At 39.2% G+C, this 16283-nt stretch overlaps 1 protein-coding gene across 12 annotated transcripts in view; it reads right to left on the bottom strand.

The window, feature by feature from the left end:
* Nucleotides 1–16283, bottom strand: part of Usp16 (ubiquitin specific peptidase 16) — a 28443-nt gene that overhangs the window by 1069 nt on the left and 11091 nt on the right. For 7 of the 12 annotated variants that reach the window (XM_050138529.1, XM_050138528.1, XM_050138527.1 and 4 more), the window contains 13 exons: nucleotides 15330–15433; nucleotides 12557–12744; nucleotides 11967–12062; nucleotides 10544–10674; nucleotides 10019–10106; nucleotides 9044–9119; nucleotides 7806–7897; nucleotides 7277–7333; nucleotides 5457–5630; nucleotides 3403–4069; nucleotides 1743–1855; nucleotides 569–655; nucleotides 308–391 (listed from right to left, as the gene is read on the bottom strand). In XM_050138529.1, the coding sequence (XP_049994486.1) occupies nucleotides 308–391; nucleotides 569–655; nucleotides 1743–1855; nucleotides 3403–4069; nucleotides 5457–5630; nucleotides 7277–7333; nucleotides 7806–7897; nucleotides 9044–9119; nucleotides 10019–10106; nucleotides 10544–10674; nucleotides 11967–12062; nucleotides 12557–12744; nucleotides 15330–15433 (1957 nt within the window). The remainder of the gene's footprint in view (nucleotides 1–307; nucleotides 392–568; nucleotides 656–1742; nucleotides 1856–3402; nucleotides 4070–5456; nucleotides 5631–7276; nucleotides 7334–7805; nucleotides 7898–9043; nucleotides 9120–10018; nucleotides 10107–10543; nucleotides 10675–11966; nucleotides 12063–12556; nucleotides 12745–15329; nucleotides 15434–16283) is intronic. The other 5 variants (XM_050138522.1, XM_050138523.1, XM_050138524.1 and 2 more) reach the window with 5 other exon arrangements.

Genomic DNA, 16283 nt, shown 5'->3' with positions numbered 1-16283 from the left:
GCCCTGGTGACAGGCATGGCCTTTTCAGTGCCATAACGGACTGGATTTTGAACTCAGTCCAGAGATCCAGCCCAGTCTCTCTGTAATGGTCTACTCCAACTCTCACTTCAACTCTTCTGTGTTCTTTAACCTCAAGTATCCTTGAGTCTTGATTGTCTGCTGTATAGTCTGAAGTAGCCTATGAAGCAGCAACCATAGCACCTAGTAGTAAAAATGACAATTCACTACACCTCAACTCTGAAATCGTTCCAGAATGAGAAGGCATTCAGCACTTCAGTTTTTACACATCAGGGGTTCATGTGCTTACATTAACATAGTGCAAACACAGCAGCATAGCTTCTCTAATCTTGAAATCTTCTGAAAGACAAGTCATGGTGCCTTCATCACAGATCTTAAAATTATAAAGGTATAATGATCAAAGTACCACTCTAAAATAATTCTAAGCAATCACTGAGCTTCATCCCCAGCCTTTCTTCAAAACTGGCATCAGCTTTACATTTAATATGAAATATATATTTGGGGGGTTATGATTTCTCAACAATTTCCTTTAAAAACCATTTTTACATACCTTACATTTAAGAGTACAAAAAGGAGCCAAATCTAAGATTTCCGGGAACTTTATGTGTTTGTTAACTTTGCGTAGGTTAAAACCAGCCTAAAGGAGGAGGATTACAGATTAAGTTCTTTTCTGGAAAAACTGTACAGATTAAGTAATTATCCCCTCTAAAGCCCAAAGAACTCCCAACACCTAGTCACCTTTCTAAGGAGAGAGAGAGAGAGAGAGAGAGAGAGAGAGAGAGAGAGAGAGAGAGAGAGAGAGAGAGAGAGAGAGTGTGTGTGTGTGTGTGTTTTCTGTAGCTTTGGAGCCTGTCCTGGCACTAGACAAGGCTGGACTTGAACTCACAGAGATCCACCTGCCTCTGTCTCCCGAGTGCTGGGATTAAAGGCGAGTGCCACCACTGCCTGACCTAGGTTTTTCTTCAAGTACCATATACCACCGAAACTACTCTGATGAGACCTCCCTGATTCTGCCTTAGTCACCTCCAATGTGTTCCTAAAATTGAGCAATAGCAGACTATTTCCCTGTGAAATACTTTTCAGCTCATGTTCTTACCATGTTTACACAATTCCTTGTAAAATACAACCAGTAAGTCAAGACAATGCTTGACCAGTAAGAGGGAAAGCACCCATAAAATTCTGTAGGATTTGAAAGTTGTATTATACCAAATCTTTCAGGAAAGATACGGCCATAAAAATTATGAAAATCGCGGGCGGTGGTGGCGCACGCCTTTAATCCCAGCACTCGGGAGGCAGAGGCCTTTAATCCCAGCACTCGGGAGGCAGAGGCAGGTGAATCTCTGTGAGTTCAAGGCCAGCCTGGTCTACAAGAGCTAGTTCCAGAACAGGAACGAAAAGCTACGGAGAAACCCTGTCTCGAAAAATAAAAATAAAAAAATTATGAAAATCCAATGAATGTCTTTTTATCAAATCAGTAAAAGTAGATATAATACACAAAACAAAAACATTTAGGCAGTAAACCTGTATTTTTCTAATCTGAAGTTAAGCTTAGAGTAAGATACTATAAATCTCAATGAGTTCTAGAAACCTAGGACTATCTAAATTTCTTACTTTGACAAATCTACATATATGTCTCTTCTGATTTTCCCACTCTTTTTGAAGTTAGAATTAAGAAAAAGCAGAAGCAAATACAGAAAGAGAGAAAGTAGGCGTTGCATGGGTACCTGCTGAAATCTCTTCAAATGGAGAGTGAGGACTGGAGGAGCATGAGAAACCAGCATCTGCTTCTTTGCATTGGTGTAAACATGTTTCCTCTCACCTACAGAAACGCAAGATGCTAGCAACACAACAATCGGTTTGCTATAAGACCATCTCAAATTCTAAAACAGGATTAACAAACTTCTACAAAGAATGTGGTAATATTTGTGCTCCTATTAAACAAGAGGCAAAATCAAGGATATTTTCTTGGTATAAATATAAACTTAGAAGCAGTAACTGACTGTAAGCGGCAGGCGGTGGTTGTGCAGCCTTTAATCCCAGCACTCGGGAGGCAGAGGGAGACGGATCTCTGTGAGTTTGAGGCCAACCTGGTCTTCGAGAGCTAGTTCCAGGAGAAACTCCAAAGCTACAGAAAAACCTGTCTCTAAAAACCAAAAACAAACAACAACAAAAACAGTAATTGGCTCTGAATGCACCGCATCAGAAGAATGTCATGTAGTAAAGCCAAACATTTAATTGGGGATGGAAGTAAGTGTTCCACATCATCAAATCATTTATACCACCACTAAAAAAAGTTTTGGTTTTTTTTTTTTTTTTTTTTTTGAGACAGGGTTTCTCTGTAACTTTTGGTTCCTGTCCTGGAACTAGCTCTTGTAGTCCAGGCTGGCCTCGAACTCACAGAGATCCGCCTGCCTCTGCCTCCCGAGTGCTGGGATTAAAGGTGTGTGCCACCACCGCCCGGCCTAAAAAAAAGTTTTTGAGGGGTGGAAAAACATGATAGCACATGCCTATAATGCCAGTACTTGGGAGGTAGAGGGAGGAGGATGGCAAGTTTGAAGACAGACAAGAGTTACCAAAGAAGACAGTGTCTCAAAAAAAAAAAATTTTTTTTAAAGGCTTAAAGTACAACTCACTAGTAAAATGTACAAGGTGCTAAATTCATTCTTAGCCAAAAACTAAAGTCTTTAAGAACTGGAACATCAGCAAGATGTCTGGAGGTGGAGGTATGGCATATCTCCCTCCATAAAAATTGACTAAGGAAAAAAACATTTTAATTTAGAAACTATCAAAAGTGGAATATAAGAGGTCTACAGATTTTGGCTTGCTTGACATTGTCTGCTCTATAAGTCTCTAAAAGCAACATTCCTTATTCTTTGTATCTACATGTAAATAAATGACTTTAAAATATTTCAACTCCAGTGAAGATCTTTAACAATCTGTGACACCCTGCCCCTTTCAGGCAAGGCAAGAGGATATTATCAGTTCCACGTTTAAGGAAGATAAGAAAGCCTGGTTCCCTTTATTCTGAATGTGCCACATAAGTACACCGAAAACTTCAAGTCTGACTTCCTGGGGGTAGGGGAGATGAAGGCCATCACTAGAGCCAACAAGGAAACGAGGATGCAGAGAATTGGTCACTGTTATGACGACATTCCAGTGGGAAGTGTACCCACAGAAGAGACTGGCAAAAGCTAGTCCACTATATTGCTGCTAGCTGCCAGTGTACTAGCCATGCCAATAAAGTTTTTCCTTCTGTTAGGACATTTACATGCAAGAGGGCACTAGTAACTCTCCAAAGACCAATGTGACCATAATTTACAAATATTCTCCCTGCAGAATATACACTTTAATATCAATTTTTAGAGCAAGAAAAACTCTAAATACCTTTTATATTTGTCTTTGGTCCACGACCCTGCTGTCTTGTGCATACTTCACAAAGCAGTTTATTTGCATCTTGAAGCTTCTCATTACGGGTGAACTGATACAAGCAATGCTGGATTGAACACTCATCAGCACTGAAAGCTTCCCTGTTGGCAAGGGTGCAGAAGGCAGTTTCTGGGTCCTCATTCATGACCTCATACACCTTTGTCACAGAAGAATGACTGTCATTCAGAATCTCTATATTTATTTCATCAGGATGAATAGCAGCATTCAAGTTAAGGTTTTTTAAACCACTGGTAATGTCAAATTCTCCATTGGTCCTTTCCTCTAGAAAGGCATCATTTAAAACCCTAGTACATTCAGTAGCAGATGTCGAAATCCCCAGATCACACTCCATGTTGACACTTTTCACACCTAGTGCCTCTGGACATTTCTGACTGTCAGTTGTATTTTCTATCATTTTCTCTTGGCCATTGAAATCTTTCTCATCAACATAAAGCTCTGTATGTAAAACCTCCTCTTGAGAACCATGGTTGGACTCAATATCCACTTCCGCTTCTCCCGGAAGTGACATTTCGGCTTCGTGTTCATTGTCTTCAGTATGGTCAGTGGTACAGATATCATTTAAGTGAAGAACTTTCTCTTGAATTTTTTGTTGCCTTCGTTGGTTCTGTGTAAAAAGTATTATATATATAAAGTGAGAGAAGGAAGTAAAGAGAGAAAGGTAGAGAAAGTAGATACCACATCAGGTTTTGTTGCTTTTCAAAAAAAAATCATTTCATAAGAAATGTTCACTCTCAAATTCTGATTTTAAAAATTCCTTTACTATCAGAGTTCAAATAAATTATAAGTCCTTTAAATGAAATCAATAATAATCACTATTCACCAAACACTGGGCTATTGTGGAGATAACAATACAAGAGATGATGTGTACTGTTGAGAAGTGAGCTATGAGTTCTATGACTTAGAACTGATAAGTCAAGAATTAGACAGAGTGGTGGTTCTCACAACACTCTGGTGGTTTGAATGAAAATGGCCTTCATAGGTACATGCTTCGGCATTTGATCCCCAGTTGGTGGAACCATGTAGAAAGGAAGGATTAGGAGGTGTGGCCTTGTGGGAGGAGGTGTGTTACTGAGGGCAGGCAATGAGGTTTCAAAAGCCAATGCCATTCCCAGTGCTCTTTCTCTGCTTCATGGTTGTAAAATCAAGATGTGAGCTCTGGGCTAGGCGATGGTGGTCGAAACCTTTAATCCCAGCACTCAGGAGGCAGAGGTATTAAGATATCTCCATGAGTTCAAGGCCAGCCTGGTCTACAGAGTGAATTCCAGGACAGCCAAGGCTGTTACACAGAGAAACCCTCTCTCAAGAAACAAAAGGTGTGAACTCTGAGCTGTTCCTCTGCCATCTGGACTCTAATCCTCTGAAACTGTAAGCCAACTTCAACACTTTAAGTTGCCTTGTTCATGGCATATTGTTGGAGCAATAGAAAAGAAACTATGGCAACTCTGCAGGAATATGTATCTATGAGTTGCAATTACCAATCAGTCTCACTAAAAAGACAACAAACTGACAACTTATTTTGGATACAGGATACATAAAAATTCTTGAAGGAAAAAAGACATAAAGAAGCTATATGCACAAGGCCAGTAAAATTTCCCTACTGAATTTACCTTTTTGTCTGCATAGGGGGAGAGGTGGGGAAGAAAGGGGCAAATAAGAATGAAGTCTACATAGGGACTAAGGAAATGGCCCAGTGGTTGAAAGCACAGGCTGTTCTTCTCGAGACCTAGGATCCTTAGGGCAGCTCACAACCATCTGTAACATCAGGGAATATGATGCCCTCTTCTGGCCTGTATGGGCACTGGGCATATGTGTGCTGCACAGACATGTAAACCAAACACCCATTCACATAATATAAATAAAATTTCAACAAAACAAAAAATACAGTGCTAACAGCCACTATTCTGCATGTTAACTAAATCTTTTAAATTAAAACTAACAAGTAAGTAAATACACAATAAAGAAAAGGCATAACTTCCCTTGTAGTTACCCACCTTGGCTTGCTTTTTGGCTTGCTTCTTTGCTTTTTTCTGTATGTGCTTGCTGGTTCCTGAAGGCATATCACTTCTTGTTTTCATGTAGCTGTCATCTTTTTCTTCCTCACTGTCTTTATCTTCTTCCTCCATTGTCTTTTTCACATTTTTATCATTTGTGTTTTTCTTACCACTCTTAAAATATGAAGAAAAACAAAATATTACCACTATTATGTTGAAAGAAAATTTATGTAGCTTAATATTTTGCTCCCTTATCATTTGTTTAAGATTTATTTTTTATGTACACTGGTGTTTTGCCTGCATCTATGTCTACTTAAGAGCTCCAGATCCCCTGCACTGGAGTTACAGCTGCGCACTGCCATGTGGATGACAGGAACTGAGCCCAGGTCTCTTAGAAGAGCTGCCAGTGCTTTTAACTGCTGAACCATCACTCCAGACCCTCTTACCATTTTTAATTTAATGATACATGAAAATTTATACAAAGACAGCAATCATCACATGCTGAGAAAATATGAAACACAACAGTAAAAGGGCAATATCAGGGGCTGAAGAGATGGCTCAGTAGTTAGGAGCAGCACTCCTGTCAGGTGACTCAAACCACCCACATCTCCAGCTCCAGCGTTTCAAAGGCACCTGCAGTCAGGGCACACACACCCAAAGATAAACACATATATACATTATCTCAAGCAAGAAGTGTCATGTGTAAGTATATCAGAAATGAGTGTGATGAATTGTATTGGATACAAGTCATAAAATGTTGTATAAATGTCCTTTTGTAAATGTACTTTAAGTGGTTCTGCATCACACCATAGAATTCCTTTGTTGTTGTTTTTTTGTTTTTGTTTTGTTTTTCTGCACGTAAATGATAGTCTTAGAGGAAGTAAGTAAAGTTAGTTTGGTAAGACTAATTATTTAAGTAACAGGGCAAAGGGTTCCTAATTTACATTGACTTGAATAATTTATTCAATGCTCATTTATTTATTAGAACTCCCTATATAGAAAAGGCCAGCCTTGAGTTCAGAGATATGCTTGTCTCTGACTCCCCAGAACTGAGATTAAAGGAAAGGCATGGGAAGCCATACCAGGCAATGCTCTTTTGTTATCTTATAGCCACTTACAAGGAACCAAATTAATGCAGTATAAAACTAAGATAATCGGGAGGCAGAGGCAGGCAGAGCTCTGTGAGTTCGAGACCAGCCTGGTCTACAGAGCTAGTTCCAGGACAGGCTCCAAAGCCACAGAGAAACCCTGCCTCAAAAAACCAAAAATAAATAAATAAATAAATAAATAAATAAATAAATAAATAAATAAATAAATAAACAAACTAAGATAATAATTTCTATACGTAATTAAAACTACAAGGAACTTGTGATTAGCCTTAAATAATGAAAACAGAAAAAAATACTTCCCTATGTGTAATAAAATCAATTTAATACCTATTAAGAATTGTAAACACAGCTTTCTAATAAAGAATATAGTCCATTAGGCAGTGGTGCCTTATGCCTCTAATCCCAGCACTCAGGAGGCAGAGGCAGGAGAATCTCTGAGTTCAAGGCCAGCCTTGTCTACAGAGGGAGTTCTAGGACAGGCTCCAAAGCTACAGAGAGACCGTGTCTTGAAAATCCAAAAAGAATACAGTCTATTTTTTTTCAAATCCTAAAAATTATTCCTTCTCTAACAGACCCTGGAAATTTTCTTCATATGCTACTGGTAATACAAACACCCTTACAAAGTGTGAGGGTGTTCCTCATAAAAGCTAAGAAAGGCAAAATAAACACATTAGTAAATAAATTTTGTTTGATAAAATAGGATAGTCTTACCTGATCATCTAAAACTGGGAGAGACAAATCAAGGAAAGATTCGTGCACCAAAGAGACCTTAACCGATCAAAGAGGCAATGGAAGGAAAAGGAAAAAATCATGTTAAATCTTACTATTAGATTATCTCCATCCTGGAGAGAAAGACACTCACATTAAACATTACCTATTAGGATGAAGGGTAGAAGGTGGGATTTAATAAGCAAATGACTAAGAAAATTTGAAATTAAAAAGTACAGAATGTTGAGGACCTTGAACTGGGGAAAAAAATTATAGTTACTGTAATTTACCAAAGATTTTAGGGGTGCTATATTTCCAGTGAAGAATCATAAATATCAATAAAGAATATCCTATAAGGGCTGGGCATGGAGGTACACACTTATAATCCCAGCACTCAGGAAGCTGAGGCAGGATGCATTCTGTGGTGTGTGTGTTCCTGGCCAATGTGGAACCAACAACCCCATATTTAATCAGATGATCTGTCCTCAGTGAGTGTTACTGCCCAAGCCCACTGCACATGACACCCACTTACAGTCCTGCACTCATCACACATGATTGTACTAGTCAGCTCGCCACCAAAGATGCGGTCCACAAAGCTTGGGACTGTCTTTTTCTTTTCATAGTCTGCAACAACAAAATTACAATCTCTTAAAATTGAGAAGAGTTTAAATTACTTATCTAAATTTTAATGTTCTGTCCCTAAACATTCTTTCCACTATTCATAATTATGTGCTACATTTGTAAGCTGTGGAAATTAGCCTTTATATTCTACCACTGAGCAAGCAATTAACACAATCACCCTGGGTTTTTTTTTTATGTGTACAACATTCTGCCTCCATGTATGCCCGCATGCCAGAGGAGGGCACCAGAACTCATTACAGATTGTTGTGAGCCACCATGTGGTTTCTGGCAATTGAACTCAGGACCTCTGAAAGAGCAGCCAGTGCTCTTAACCATGGAGCCATCTCTCCAGCCCAACCTTGTTATTTAAAGTCTATTTATTAGTAAAGAACAAGCTACAACTCAGTAAGACTTTCTATTATCGTGTCTAAAATGACAGGCTTGGACTCTGCTAGCTGCTAGGACCACTGCCTTGTTCCATCCAGCATGAATACTTGAATACAACAGACAAGAGACTGCAGTTTAGGAAAAGAAAATGCGTAACTTGGTTTATGAGCTCTAAAACTGAACTTTTTTATAATTAAAAACAAAACAAACTCTGCAAACTATCAGGCAGAATGTTCCCTTTGATTTTCTCCAGTACTGGCAATACTTGACATGTTTAAAGTCAGAGTAGTTTAATATCTCATCACTTAATTTTCAAAATTCATGAAATGCATAAGCATTATTCAAGTGGTATTACAACACTCTGCAGGAGAACCCCGTCATCACAGAGTCCTACGGACAAAGTCAATTGTGATGGTTCACGCCCATAATTCCAGCACTCAAGTGGTTAAGGCGAAAGAGCTGTGAATTCTAGGCCTGTCTGAGCTATGGTTAGTCATAATTCAATTTTTGAAAAACTGTGATGTTATCTTAATTCTATCTTTATAGGTCTCAATATATTAATGTATAAAAAGAATATTTCACAAGTTAAACTTCTCCAAAATATTGACCACTGGGAGGACCAATTAATTTTTAAAACTCATAGTGACATGGATAAACTGTGTTTAAAATAATTCAGTGTTTCAAACATATGTGCCAGTAATCTTGTCTTATGGTACAGAAGAATTCAACTATAGTGTTTTAGTTCAAAAAGTCAGACATTACCTTTAACTTTATTTTTTACTTCTTCATCCAATTTTTCAGTAGAATTAAATGCTTTAAGAATTCCTTTACTCACTCTCTAAAAGTAATAAAATGAATATATATATACTATTAAATTTTAAAGTTATTTTCCTTAAAAAATACATAATAAATGCAAGAAAGGATCGAGATGTAGCTCCCCAAATTTACTAAGATAATCATAAATTAATTCAAATAAATCAAAATTAATTCAAGGAGCTAAGAAAAATTATGCCTATCAAGCCTATAAAGCAAACTTCTGAATAGAGGTATGGTGTTAGCATTTTGAGACCTTCAACCTATTCAACACTGCTTTACAGAACATGCCACCACCTCAGGACGACACTGACAGTGCTAGCGAGGCCACACCACAGCTACAAGAACCAGCTCTAACACACCGTCCTGCTCTGTCATTACCGAGTGATTTGAACTAGGATGGAACACCTCTACACCAGCCTATGGGGTAAGAAAATAATCTACTTCATAGGATGGCTCAAGAACTCAGTAAGATAATTCATATGAGACAGAGCAGTGCCTGGGATAAGTACAGAATTAAATGAATCATTACTGTTACTAGTGCAATTAATTAAATTCATACTTCCAAAATGCATTACATATACTGGTAATTAACAAAAGTTTTCAGTTATAAAAACTGTCCCCAGACTCTTAGCAAAGTGAGAATGTGCTGCAACAAGGACTTCCGAGTGCTCTGCGTCTCTCCAGGTGGGGTCTAGTGTAACGAGCGAGCCTTTAAAGACGGCATCGTTGCAAGCAGCGAGTAAACGAAAACATCTAGATTAAGAGAACCATTTTAGTCCTCTTCACTTATTCTAATGAAGAAGCATATTGGCTGGAAAACCTGGTAAGTAAGTGTTTAAAAGCACAGTGGCCTCTGTGACTGGCAGGAAATGGCAGGTGAGCCCATGAAATTACAACACAGGATTCTCAGAGTATGCTAACTTGGTGTTCTTCCGCTCTCATGCCATCCAGTAAGTAGCGAAGTAGCTCCTGGCTGTCTTGTTGCTGGAACCCTGTAAAACGTGTTGCTCTGAAGACAAAACACAAGAAAGAAAAGCACTGATGACTCTACTACTTTACAAAGCTCATTTTAAAGTCTTAGAGTTTCATCCCAAGTAAAAGTGGAGTTTTCTCAAAATTTGTGTCTACTGGGGCTGGAGAGATGGCTCAGAGGTTAAGAGTACTGGCTGCTCCTCCAGAGGATCCAGGTTCAATTCCAACACCCACATGGCAGCTCACAACTGTCTGTAAGTCCAGTCCCAGGGGATCTGACACCTTCACACCAACGCACATGATATAAAGTTAAATAAACTATATTAAAAAAATTGTGTCTACTATAAGAACACCCGAAGCAGATTTAATTACCGCATGAAGCATGCTTCTTTAACTTGGAATGAAATATGGTTCTGAAACTGTTTTCTCAGCATCTTACTGATTCACTGAAAGCACAGCCAAGTGGATACTCACTTTTTACAGACCTGAGAAAAGAGCTCTTTAGGTGTTACAATTCGCTTTTTGTTCTCTTGCATCTCATTAAGAAACTGGCTCATAGCTAAAGTAAGAGGTCCTGGAGGCTCAAGGTTTACTTCTAAAGGTTCCTAAAAGTAGGAATAAAAATTATTTCACTCAAACATTATGACCATTTACTTTCCCAAAATGTAACAAGCCAATTGATATTGATGGAGCTGCCCAATGTAAACAGCCAAAATATAAACCAAGTAGTAAACTTCCTGTTCAAAAATTCAGCTTTGGGCCAACAAAAAGGCTCAGTGATTAAAGTATTTATTGGGCATGCCTAACAACCTGAATTCAATCCCCAGAACGTGCAGGAAGATGGAAGGTTAGGAATCCACTCCATGAAGTCTCTGACCTCCACACGCACACCATGGCATACCACACACACACACACACCCCTCACACAAATGATAATAAAAAATTTTTAAAGGAAAATTGAGCTTTATCTTAGTTTTAAGTGGATAGGAACTTAATACTATTAATTAAGAAAGCAAAGGCAAAATGCATCTAACAACAATGAAGAAGGTAAAATTTATTTGACTACATAGCACTTAGGTCTCATTGAAAATGTCAAAAAAAAAAAAAAAGAACCCAGTACAGAACTGGGCTTCACAATTATCAACATTCCCAAAACAGGGTAGAACACACACACACACGCACAAAACAAACAAAAGAAACATGGTAAGCTCACAGCAAGCAAACATAAGGTCCTTGTAACAGCTATTAGTTCTGAATTGTTTATCTTAGATTGAAATAAAACCAAGGAGAAAAGGCAGAATGAGTTTCAATTCCTCAAAACAACTTGGAATATGGACATTTACAAAGAAGATACTTAAAACAATTTTATTTATTTATTGACATGTATTTATTTCATGCATAGAAGTAGACACACATGCTGTGCTGTGACAAGTGTGGAAGTCAGAAAAAAATATCTGGGGAGTGAATTCTCAATCCCAATGACTAGACTCAGGTACTCAGGCTTGGCAGCAAGCCTGTCACAGAGACATCTTCCCAGATCAGTTATGTAAAAAATCTGGCTTAGCATGATGGTATACACACACCTCCAACTCCATAATAAGGAAGGCTAAGACAGAAGGCCTGCCAAGACTTGAGGTCAGATTTTAGGTCAGATACAAAGATTTGAGGTCAGATACAAAGGAACTGTCAGGCCAGTAGCAAGAACCTTTCTTAAAATGAGTTAGAAATGGCTGGTGGTCGTGCAGCCTTTAATCCTGGCACTCAGAAGCAGAGGCAGATGGATCTCTCTGAGTTCAAGGCCAGCTTGGTCTACAGAACAAATTCCAGGACAGAGCTACAAAGTGAAATCTTGTCTCAAAAATAAAAGTTATAAAGTTCTATTGAATCAAATACGTACTGTAAGTGCCAGGTCGGGTGGCTCTATTTTCACAATTGTTCCAGACATTTTCACTTCTTTTAGAAGTTCTCTAAGCACTGGTGTTTGGGACAAATTCTACAGTGCAGGGTGGAAATAAAAGGGCGATTAATTACATAATCAAGTCATTCAAACATTGAAGAGTTTGTTCTACCAAAACAGAGCACAACCAACACTGACTCTTTATTATCTCTCTACCTAGGCAAGGAGCCACTACGACAGGCTCTTCTCCTGGCTCTCCATGGTTCACAGGCTCGGTCTCCTGCTAAGACTGGGACGGAGATACCTGTTCCCACATCCCAACGGTCTCGTCACCACTCACTACCATTCTGACAATATATTTCTTTCTGTATCAGGTTGCCCTGTGTTTTCCTGATCCAAACTCATGACTCATGAAAGCAAGGGCCACAACTGCTTAAAATGCCATTCTATCACCAGTGCTACCAGAGTTTATTACATGCAATAAACACGTGTTACTCTGAATATGCAGAATTAACACAGGGGAGGGGAAGAGAGGGGAATACAACTCTAAGTTTCAGAGCCTGAGGGAAGAAGAGAAAGAACTCTGTCACCTGCATAACAGCATTGAAGAAACAAGTATTTCCCAAATTACTGAGTCCTTTCATGGTTATCTGGGAAGCAGAGTCCATGGGAATATTTTCTTTAGCCATGTTTTCCGATTTCTCTCGCTCTTGTTCATTTTTACTCTCTTTTTCCAACTTTTTATTTTCAAGTTCAATGTGTCCATTATCTTTCTCTGCTTTAAAGGGGGAGAAAAAGAAGACTTGGCAAAGTATAGAATATGCACATGCCAATGTACTAGAATTTTCTATTTTAGCTAGTATCGATTATTGGCACAGATTTGACTGATATTTAGTAAGTAGTGGTAAACTCACAGAAGTGATAAACAAGCAGAACTGCGGATAGAAGCTGGTTTGACAAGTGTGAGAGTAGCATATGCTTTGGTATAAAATCATCCCTTATTACATAAATATTCTTTATACATTTATATATATATATTACTTTGTAGAATTAGGACATAAAACAAGAATGCAAACACAATATGTTTAAATGAATTCTACTAACCAAAACTAAATTCTGACGTGAATAAACAACTCTGGCTTAAAAAATATACTTGTCAACACAAGTATCTAAAAAATAAACTTAAAGCATTCATTTACTTCTCAGAAATATCTAAGAAGCTGACTTTAGAAAATGCCAGAGAGGTAGGGATGTCAGTTAGAAGGGAAGCTGCTGCCGAGTGAAAAGCACAGTGTCATTCTTGAATACATGTAAGGTCAGTTACCTCTAGCCCGACATGGTGGCACACGCCTTCAATCCCAGCACTTGGGAGGCAGAGGCAGGTGGACCTAGGTAAGTTCAGGCTAGTTAGTGTACAAGACACCATTCCCCAATACAAAACACAACCTCGGCCTAAAAACCAATGTATGTGTGTGTCATGTTATTTACTGATAGACTGAAAATCTTCTATTACAAAACGTATCACTAAATACAGTAAAATTAAGTCTATAGCATTCCCTAGAAACCTGCTTCCCACACCGGCCAAGAAATGAGGTAGGCAATCTTCACTCTCCTTCCTACCCTCCAATCCCCAAATCTTATCCCCAGTTTTGCAGCAGACCATCTCTGGCCCCATTCCCAGGGGTCTGGGCAGATCTCTGATAGCCCCCCTCAAACCATCATCCCTTTGTCTCAGTCTGATTAACAGCAGGAGGCCCTTCCTGGAAAGCCAAAGGCCTGTAGACAGCCAGGGGATCAGGTAGGTGATCTACTCTCCTTCCTGTCTTCCAACTCCAGTTTCCCAGTCTTTACCCCCAGCTTTGTGGCAGACCATCTGCTCTGGCCTCTCCTTCCTCTGTGCCCATTCCCAGAGGACTACTCAGCTTTCCTTCCTCCTGTGGACCCTCTGAGCACCATCCCCTTCCAGCCCACTCCAAATACCTAGAAACACTTTCTATGTGGGATCCAAGGATCCAAAGTGGCCAACCTGATAGGGTCTCAGAAGCCACCACAATCTCCTGAGATTCCAGAACACAGGGCCTGCAGGGGTCTTTACCAGATGGGGTCCCAGTACTGAGAATGGAAGTAGACATGACCCCATCCCTAACCCAGAAGCTATCACTAATTGATAACCACTCAAAAAATGAAAAATCAAGCCTTACCCGGAAACCATTTTTTTAAAAGATTTATTTATTATATAGACAGTGTTCTGCCTGTATGTGTCCCTGCAGACCAGAAGAGGGCACCAGATCTCATTACAGGTGGTGGTCAGCTACCATGGAAATTGAACTCAGGACCTCTGGAAGAACAGTCAATGCTCTTAACTGCTGAACCACCTCTCTAGCATGCCAGCAGTACCTAACCAACACAATGAATTCAGTGGCATCTTTGGAGGGTTCTCTGTTTCCTAATGCTATATCAGGGCTTGTTTTTCCCATTACAGTCCCTTGAGTATCTATTATGATTTCTAGTTTTGTGTTTCTATGAGATTTCTGTGAACATGTGTTCTTATGATTTTCCTTTAGATATTTCCTTATGTTTGTTTTGTCCTTTTCCCACTTGTTTGTGTTTTACCTTACTATTTTGTCATCATCATCATCTAGATTCCTGTTTGTTTTCTAAGGAGAGAGAAAGGATGTAGATTTGGATGGGAGGAAACGTGAAGAGAATCGGAGAGGGGGGGAATGGTAATCAGAATATATTGGATAAAAAAACTACTTTCAGTAGAAGAAAACTAGAAAAAAATTATGATTCCTTTACACACACACACACACACACACACACACACACACGCGCTCTGTAGTAAGTTCTGGGTCAGAGTTATGAGAGCAGTGCCTACTTCCTTTGACCTCCAAGGACCTTAGTCCGGCCTTCTAATCACTTATGAATAGATCATTTTTACATCCTATTTAGTTATAACAAAAATAGCTTTTCAGTTTAAAACACATCATAGTTAATATTGCCTGCTATGTGCAATAAGGTAACAAATTAACCGGTGTGGAGCCATGCAGCAGTAATCCCAGCCTCACAAACTCATGGACAGCTTTATCTACAGAAAGATGTGATCTCAAAAAGTAAATGAATGGCTGGCTGCACTGGGGTGCATCTTTAATCCCAGTACTTGAAAGGCAGAGACAAGAGAATCAAGGCCAGCCTGGTCTACATTGCAAGTTCCAGGACAGCCAGGACTACAAAGAGAAACCCTGTCTCAAAAAATAATAATAATAATAATAATAAATAAATAAAAAATAAAGGAACGAATGAGTAAATAAAAGCAGCTACACAAATCACCGTCACTGTATGCATTAGGAAACAGACTTTCACCTGGTTTTCGAGTTGTAGTGCTAGCTTGTTTTCTAACAAAATCGACCACTTGGCCCAGCCGGTTTGAACTACAGTATTTGACTTCCTCGTCGCATTTGTAGCACCTACAACCAGAAAAGAAAATTGACAAATGGACAACTATAAGAGGGAGAGACAAATTATTTACTCTGGAGAACCAAAGATGTTTAATTGTCCAATTATTCTGCTAAAAGTAGGGCTGTCAATGGCTCAGTGGATAAAAGTGCTTGCCTCAAAATCCTGAAAACTTGAGCTCAATCCCCAGAACCCAATGGATGTGAGAACTGGTTCTTGACACATGCACTGTGGCAAGCCTGAGCCTGCACAAGAGTGCTCACATATGTACACACACACATGACACAACACATCATGAACATGATAACCTAAGAAACAGAGAGAAACTGAAGATACAAGACTGATTTCGGAGAGCTAGAGAAACAGCTCAATAGTTATGAGTGTGCACTGCTTTTCCAGAAGAGCCGAGTTTGGTTCCCAGCACCCTTGCTGGCCGGCTCACAACCACCAGCTCTGAGAGGCCTTTAACTTCTAAACTCTGCAGGTACCTGCACTTATGAGCTAAATCTACACAGACATAGTTAAAAAGAAAAACATGTTCTCTTTAATACAACTAGGTATATTTTAAGACTGATTTAGTAATAAAATTTACTACAATGGCACTACATACGCATCAGTATCATGGAAATTCAAAATTCAGGGCACATCTTTAAATCGAAAGGTGTTTTTTTGTCTTTTTTCTCTCCATATGAAGTTCTAGGAATGGAACACAAGATCTCATGCATGCTGGGTAAGTGCCCTGCAGCTGAGCTGCACTCTCGGTCTATTAAATCTTTTCTGTTCTGGGGAGATGGCTCAGTGTAATAAGGGCACTTGCTACACAGCCTGAGGATCTGGCTTTGATTCCCTGTATGCCTGCAC

Source organism: Alexandromys fortis, unplaced genomic scaffold, assembly GCF_014885135.2.
Source record: "Alexandromys fortis isolate MF-2015 unplaced genomic scaffold, M_Fortis_MF-2015_v1.1 scaffold_11, whole genome shotgun sequence".
Taxonomy (NCBI): Eukaryota; Metazoa; Chordata; class Mammalia; order Rodentia; family Cricetidae; genus Alexandromys; species Alexandromys fortis.
Note: the sequence above shows the minus strand (reverse complement) of the source record. Positions and strands in the feature narration are given on the sequence as shown.